Source organism: Octodon degus, unplaced genomic scaffold (genome assembly GCF_000260255.1).
Source record: "Octodon degus isolate 3935 unplaced genomic scaffold, OctDeg1.0 scaffold00026, whole genome shotgun sequence".
NCBI lineage: Eukaryota > Metazoa > Chordata > Mammalia > Rodentia > Octodontidae > Octodon > Octodon degus.
The window spans coordinates 10898135-10906516 of NW_004524602.1; the positions used below are offsets into that span (position 1 = coordinate 10898135).

The following is an 8382-nucleotide window of genomic DNA, read 5'->3' on the forward strand; positions in this document are numbered from 1 at the left end:
CGTGGTGCCTGGAATCCCAGGGCTGGGGAGGCTGAAAACAGGAGGATCACCGAGTCCGAGCCGCATGGTGAGACCCTGTACCAAATATGTACATTAAAAAAAAGCATCTGTGATATATTAGGAATGCAGTTTGGAAACACTCAGTTGAGGAAACTTTTGAGGCTCTCTCTTAAAATTCAACTAATGGAGTCAACTCAGGAAGTACCAGTTTGCAGTGAAGAAAATTGGAGCTTTGTTTTTAGTTTTTATTTTTGAGGAACAGTTCATTAAGCCATTAAATTGCCCAAGCCTGGGCTTTTCTTCTCCCCCTCCTCCTCCCCCTCCTCCTCTTTTTGAGGCAGGGTTTCACTATGCAACTGGGCTGGCCTTCAACTCACTTTGTAGCCCAGGCTGGCCTTGAACTCAAGGCGATCCTCCTGCCTCAGCCTCCTAAGTGCTGGGATCACAGGCATGTGTCATCATGCCTGGCATGAACTTGCAATCTTGCTGCCTCAGCAGTGCTGGGATTATGTGCAGGTGCTGCCATGCCGGACTGGTCCTCTGCCACATCGAGCTGAGAAAATACCAGAAGTCAGCTCCCCAAGGGAGAAAGAACCATGTGGCCTGGCTCAAGGCCAGTGCCCCTTCTCAGACAGTTCTAAAAGTTTCTGGGGAACTAGAAACCTTTTTTTTTTTTTTTTTTTTTTTTTTTTTCCTGGTCAGAGGTCACTGAGGGCTAATTGACTCGTGTAACCAGCTGTTGGCCCCGCTTGACTCTTCCAGGTTTTTCTTACCCAAAGCTCAGACATAACCTTGCTCACGCTCACCCAGCAACTTCTCTGGGCATCTGAGTAGATCAGACTCATGCATGAGGTAAATAATTAGCGTAGGATGGGAGATGGGTCTGATTCATTTGTCACCGTTGTCCACCTTGTGCAAGGAGTGGCTTCGCTTTAGCTGTGCAGAGGAAGCAGGCCGCGCAGACACATGGCTCAGGGGTAACAGAAGACCGATCCATGACGGGACTTTACTAGAGCGATTACATTTTCAAAAAGATTGTGAAGAACCCAAGCATTCGCCAGACCGAAGGATTAATCATTTCTAGGCTTGAAAGTGCAAGGCTAGGCTTGATAGAGCTGTCACCTTCCAGTAGTAGTTGTTAGAAGAATACCACTTTAACGCCCTAAAAATGATTCTTCATGACTAAACATGACCAAAAGCTCAGGACGTGGAGTCCCGGAGGGAAAGAGTGTGTAGTGGCTGCCTAGCCACTTTATGGATAGATAGATGGATGGAGGGTGCTGGTGGTAATGCAGGGCTTTGGGGGCTTGCTACGAGCTCTAACACTTTGCAACACTTCCAATCCCGAGTCATTTTAAAGATTCCCCGTAGGGCCACCTAAACCATCTGTCTCACTTAGAACTTCCCTGCCACCACTGAAAACTAACCCGGACAACAGCTTAACTAAAACGGATTCAAACAACTACCAGCAGGCACCTTTCCCAGTCTAAAACTTTTCAACTCCCAGATCTCGAAGCTAGCAGACATTTGGGGCTAGTCGCTTGCCGTAGCGCGCTCATTGGCGCTCAGGTCACCGCCCCCTTTCCTCTAGGTAAGGTCTCACGCACGTACGCACGTACGCACGCGCGAGTCCACGCCCCCTGCCTGGCCCCAGGGCGCAGGCGTGCGCACGCTCCCGGGGCCCGGTAGGCGGGGGATGGGGGGAGGAGGAGGAGGAGGAGGAGGAGGAGGAGGAGGGGAATAGGAGGAGGCCGAGGTCTTCAGTGAGTAGAAGGCGGTGGGACGCGGAGGGCGGCCGGACCTGGCTACCTGTCGAGCGCGCTCTGTACCCGGCCTCGGGCCGGCGGAGGGGTTAGGAACCACGTCAGCGCGACCAGCCAGTAGGGGTCGGTCCGCCTAGTCCCTGAGATCGGCAAGGGGCGCAGCCCGGGCCTAAGCCCGCCGAGATGTCCAGCTGTGGCGCCTGTACCTGCGGCGCGGTGGCCGCCCGGCTTATCACCACCTCGATCGCCTCAACGCAGAGAGGTAACGAAGGAGTCCGCGCTGGAGCCCCGGCTGGGGTGGGGGTGGGGGAAGCGGACGGTCGGCTGGGGTGTCTGCGGAGGGCGCGAGGCCCGTGCCGTCCGGCACCTCCACCTTCCGGGTGGGGTGGGGGTTCTCCGCCGTGCTGTAGCAGCGGATCCCCAAATTTAAGGGGGAACCTTTTGAGCTCTTGCCTGCCCGCGCGCTCTCAGGCCTCCTGAGTTTGGGGCCGGAATGTGGTCACTTGGCACAAACTCTAAAAGAGTCGCAAAGTGTCCCCGGAGGCACTGAGCCCGGCCTGATTCCCCTCGGGGATGTCGGGGACTCTGGGAGGAGCCGGGCTGAGGGGCTGTCACTTTGGGGATCGCTTCTTGGCACCCAGCTGAAGGTCCGGGACGCAGGCCGCACGACGCTCACGGTGTCGCTGTCATTGTGCGGTCGTCAACACTGGGGCATAAACAAGAGCTCGAAATACTTCCCGGCACCGGGCAGATCCAGGGGGCCGCGGGGAATCTGCCGAGAAGATTGGGAAAACTATGGCTGGAAATGATGTTGAAATTCTTAAGTGTATCCACAGTCCCTTGTCGCTTCCCCAGCTTGTCATCCTTGATAGTTTCCCAAGAGTGGCTCTTGTTTGTCTGTCCTGTTTGTTTATCTAGAGCTGTGAAAGAGTGGCAGGCACCTTACCTAAGAGATTCTGAAAGGAAAACATTTTTCTTTTCCCAAATCTATGAATATCAAGACTATGAGTCTAGATCTTGCCGTTTATTTAGTTAATGACAAAGTTTTGCTGTGTAGTTGGCCCTGAACTCTGAGATCCTCCAGCTTCAGCCCATGAAATGCTGGGATTACTGGCATGTGCCACCACACCCGGCTAGATCGTTTTATTGTCACTAACCTCTAGACAAATTTGTTTTGGTTATCAGTTTATAGCCGTTGAATGACTTTCCTAATTTTTTGGCTATAAAATCTTCATCATTTACTAAATATATCTTGACAGTTTATTTACTATACAGAAGTGACATTGGGTAATGTGGGCAAAGCATTTTGTAAAGTGGTATGTAAAAGTAAGATAATAAATATGGCCAAAATATGGTTAAACCTAATAGGGTCCATATTCTAAAAAAGATGTTCCACTTCCACAACTTTGACTTGTAAGTGCTTGAAAGTGACAGATTGTTTTGTTTTATTTGTTTGTTGTTTGTTTGTTTTTTTGTGGAACCAGGGATTAAACTCAGACCCTTGCACTTGCCAGAGAAGCACTTATCCTACTGAGCCATCTCCCTAGCTCGTGACAGATTGTTTTCAACCAGTTTATCATACATTTGTTGAGTACCTACTGTGTGCCAGGTCCTTTTGTGCTGTAGATAATGAGTAAGTCCTCACCCTCATATTTATATCTGGTGGAGTAGACAAAATTAATAGCATTTCTAAAGATGGATAAAGCATGTGGATGTTCTTTCGGGGCAGAAAAGCCTTTGAGAAATTTTTTGATCTAGTTAAGAGTCCTTAAAAGTGTGAATCAGGAAATGTTATTAATTTCAAAACAACCATTGTTCCTTTTAAAATTTGAATATATGTCATGGGTACATGTATAATTAGATAAACAAATAATGGTTTATTATTTATTTGTGTATCTGTTAATAACATTTACTAGAGGTTTTCAGAAATACACACCAGGCTGGGGATATAGCTCATTGGCACAGTGCCTGCCGGCTTGGCAGATATGGGGTTGTGAGTTTGATTCCTGGTACCAAGCTTCCCCCACAAAACCAACAGAACCATTGTTTGCACCTTAAGAAGTAAATTAAGATTCAAATTTGAGCCTGTACCCCATATGATACAATATTTATTTATTTATTTATTTAGTGATACTGGGGATTAAACCAAGGACCTTTCCTCTGAGCTACATCCTTAGCCCTTTGAAACCTTTTAAATTTTGAGCTGGGCATGGTGGTACACACATGTAATCTCAGCACTCTGGAGACTGAGGCAGGAGGAGCTTGGCAAGTTGGAGGCCAGCCTACATGGTAAAACCTTGTCTTTAAAACAAAATAGCTGGGGCATGGTGGTACATGTTCGTAATCCCAGTGCTCCAAAGGTTGAGGGAGGAGTGTTGCTTTGAGTTCAAGGCCAGACTGGGCTACGTAAGTGAGTTCAAGACCAGCCTAAATTACAGAGCAAACAAAATATAAACACAAAGATTTCTGAGATAGGGTCTCACCAAGTTGCCCAGGCTGGGTTTGAATTTACAGTCCTCCTACTTAGCTTCTTGAATTACAGGCATGTAATTCATTACCTTCTGAATTATGGGCATGTACCACCATGCCTGACTTAGTTTACTGTTCTTATAAACATTAGAATTAAGAATTTTCATCAAAATATGTGTAATTTTCTAACAAGACAGTGGGGGAATTCTCAGTATAACTGCTTAAGAATTTTAAATTAGAGCCTGGTGTGGAGGCACACCCCTGTAGTCCCAACAACCTGTAATCCCAGCACCTAGGGAGGATGAGGCAGGAGAATGGCTGCAAGTTCAAGGCCAGTTTGGGTTACAAAGTGAGCTCAAGGGCAGCCTGAACTGCGTAGTGAGACCCAGTCTCAAAAAGACCAAAAAAAAAAAAAAAAAGAAAAAGAAAATTAGAAAAATTGGTTTCTGAATTTCTTAAATAATTTCCATAAGCTTATCTTACCTAACTAGATTTTTTATTCTTGCAGTACTAGGAATTGAACCCAGTGCCTCCCACATATTAGGCAAGTGCTGTCTGTTCTGCTGAGCTATGTCCCCAGCCTGTCATGCTAGACTTTAAACATTTAAATGATAGTTTGAAAATTATTTAGTAAATCTTTATGTATTTATTAATTTTTTTTGGCAGAACCGGGGATTGAACTCAGGCCTTGTGCTTGCCAGACAACGCTTACTCTACTGAGCCATCTCCCCGGCCCCAGTAGATCTTTATATTACACACCAGATCTGTTTTCTTTTTCTGATAGACTATAATATGTATCAGACTTAATGTGTTTTTGTCACTTCTTTGAATATGAACTCTGTAGTAAGGTAGAAGTTTAACATTTTTTCTATCCAAACATATATTTTTAAAAATATACTTTGCATGTATGAGGTCACTTTGCATCCTAAAGCTCTACATTAAGAGGTGCCTAATTACATTACAAAAGTTCAAAGTGACAGTCTGAATTTGGCGATAACAAGTGTGAACTGGCGAAAGTCCACCTGTACTCCTTGTCCATTCCAAGGGGGTTTGAAGAGTTTAGACATGTTATTGTCCATAATTTTCACATGATTTTTGAATAGTATGTTTACTTTAAAAATTTTCAAATTTTAATTTCTCTCTCTCTCTCTCTCTCTCTCTCTCCACCCCCCTTTCTTTTGGTCTTTCTGAGATAAGGTCTCACTATACTGTTCAAGCTCACTTTGTAGCCCAGGTTGGTATCAAATTTACAACAATCCTGACTCAGCCTTGTGCTGGGATTACAGGCGTGCGCCACTATACCCGGTCTTCTCTTGTGGTCAACATAACACAACTAAAATAAGACAAAGTGAATAAATGATGAAATATCTTTATTCCTGGCATTGCAAAATATTTCTTCCTTCCTTTTTCTTTTCTTTCTTTTTTTTTTTTTTTTTTTTTGGTGCAGTGCTGGGGATTGAATTTAGGGCCTGAAGCATGCTAGCTAAGAGCTCTATACCAAACTATGTATTTCTAGCTTATTTTATTTATTTTGAGTCAGAATCTTACTACCTACTCTGCCCTTGAACTTGGACTCCTCCTGACTCATTTCTCAGTAGCTGGAACAAGAGGCTTTTGCCACTGGGCACAAACATTTACCATCCTGGTTGCCACTTCTCCTCCTGTCCACCCTCTTCCCCTTCTTCCTCCACTTCTTCCCCCTTTTCATTTTCCTCCTTTTTTTTTTTTTTTTTTTTTTTTTTTTTGTACTAGGGATTGAACCCAGGGCCTTTGCAATATGCTGTATCCCAACCCATTTTAACTTTTTTGTTTTGTGTTTTCTGACGGGGTCTCACTATGTTAATGCTGGGCTTGAACTTGCCATTCATCTGCCTAAGCCTGCCTGAGTGTTTTGCTCTCTCTTCTTAACAGGCCTAAAATGGATGTGCAGTACTCCAATATTTATTTTAAAAGCATTTACTCTGAAATTTAGAGATGTTCTGTGTCTGGCAGATGTTTTGTAAGTAGTTTAACTTTTAACTGGCTTTTATTGTTGTTGCCAGGTAGCTTGCAAAATATGCAGGAATTTGTTTTATGGTTTTCAGGGGTTCTTGAGATTCACAGGCCCCTAAGGAGCACAAGGGTAGAATTTAGATCTTCTCTGAATTGTATTTTCACTAATCTTGAAGTGAAATACAACGTTTCCTTCAACTATGAGTGTGGGCAACAAATCATAGTAACCTGAATTTGTCACCAGGTAAGATTGCAGATCTTTTCGTATCACAAAATAAAATCTATACTTTTCACTATTTTTTTTTTTGGTGGAACCGGGGATTGAACTCAGCCCTTGTGCTTGCCAGGGAAGCACTTAACTCCACTGAGCCATCTCCCCGGCCCTGATTTTTTTTTTTTTTGTGGAATCGAGGATTGAACTCAGGCCCTTGCACTTCAGGGAAGCGCTTATTCCACTGAGCCATCTCCCCGGCCCCACTATTTTGAAATCATGGTAGTTATTAATGGAGCTGTTAGGTTTTGTTTTGTTAATAAGGCTTTTTCCCTCAGAGCCAGGGACTGAGCTCAGGGCCCTGCATATCCTAGGCACTCTTATCACTGAGTCACAGCTCTGCTCCTGAAATATTTTGATAACTACCTCAGCATAATTGATTTCCTTTGTTGTATATTTTTATTCTGTACATTAAAAAAAACATTGTGCTTGCTTCGGCAGCACATAGACATTAACAAAACATTCTGAGATCCTTCGAAAAGCTTACTGACACTGCCTAAGGGGTTCATGACACACACAAAAAGATGTTTAAAATGCTAGATTTGTTTGCTTCAGAGTTATATATATATTTCTCTTTCTCTGTCTCTCTCTCTCCCTCCCTCCCTCTCCTAGCTTATACCTAAAATGGAATCCATTGACTACTAAGTTATATCTCAACCCTTTTTTAAAAAAAATTTTATTTTTTATTGTTCTGTGGAATTAGAGATTCAACCTGGGGCCTTCACACTGAGCTACCCCCACAGCTGTTTTAATTTTTTTGGTAAATTTTGATCCAGAGTCTTAATTTTTTTTTTTTTTTTCTTTTGTTAGGCCGGGAAGATGGCTCAGTAGAATACTGAATTCAGTGCAAAGGCCTGAGTTCAATCCTGGCCAAAAAAAAAAAAAAAGTCTTTTATTAAGGGCCAGCCAAATAGCTCAGCAGATTAAAGCGCCTGCTTAGGGAGACACAGGGGCCCAGAGTTCGATCCCCAGGCCTGCCATGCTGGCCCTGACCCCTGGATGCGATGAGACGGTGATTGAGACTTGGCATGGTGGAACACGCCCATAATCCCAATACTTGGCCGGCTGTAAACAGGAGGATCACTACAAGTCTGATCTATGCAGTGAGACCCTGTACACCCTGTCCAAATACAAAAAAGAAAAAAAAACTTTTTATTTATTTATTTGGTACAGGGTCTTGCTACGCAACTTGGGCTTGTAGTGGTCCTCCTGTCTCAGCCTGTCCAACACTGGGATTACAGGTGTGCACCACCATGGCCAGTTTTGGTGCCAGTGTGGCATCTGGAGCCAGCACAGCATGTGGTATCTGGGATTGAACCTGGATTGTTGCATTTTCCAAGCAGTTGCTTGGGCTGCTGAGCTATCTCTCCGCCTCCTCCAGGGTCTTATTAAGTCTCCTTATGTTCTTCAAGCTGGGCTTAAACTTGAATTCCTCCTACCTGTCTCTCAGAATGCTAGAATTATAGGTTTGTCTCACAGCCTCATTTTTGGTTTTAAGACAGGGTCTCAGTTGTCCAAGCTAAGCCTGAATTTTGCAACCCTCCTACCTCAGCTTCATTAGTAGTAGGAATTACAGGTGGGGCCTGCTACCCCTGGCTTAAGTGCTTTTATTTTTTTTCTTTGAAGATTTTAGGGTTAGTGAATAATAGTACACTGGTGTGCACAGCATCACTAGGAACTTGTTGGGCTAATCCTTGCATTTGGACACAGTGTACGTGTAGTGTTCTCTCACAAGGCCTAACAGAGAGGCTCAGGCTGGAGGATTGGGAGTTTGAGGCCACCCTGGGATACATAGTTCAAAGCTGGCCCAGATCACACAGCAAGCCAGTTTGTTTATTTGTTTCTCTCTCTCTCTCTCTCTCTCTCTCTCTCTCTCTCTCTCTCTCT

At 44.5% G+C, this 8382-nt stretch overlaps 1 protein-coding gene across 1 annotated transcript in view; it reads left to right on the forward strand.

Moving 5' to 3' along the window:
- The first annotated feature begins 1732 nt into the window (after nt 1–1732).
- Nucleotides 1733–8382, forward strand: part of Clpx (caseinolytic mitochondrial matrix peptidase chaperone subunit) — a 49145-nt gene continuing 42495 nt past the window's right edge. Inside the window, exon 1 of the mRNA XM_004628815.2 lies at nt 1733–2025. Within this exon, the coding sequence (XP_004628872.1) occupies nt 1947–2025 (79 nt within the window). The 5' untranslated portion in view covers nt 1733–1946. The remainder of the gene's footprint in view (nt 2026–8382) is intronic.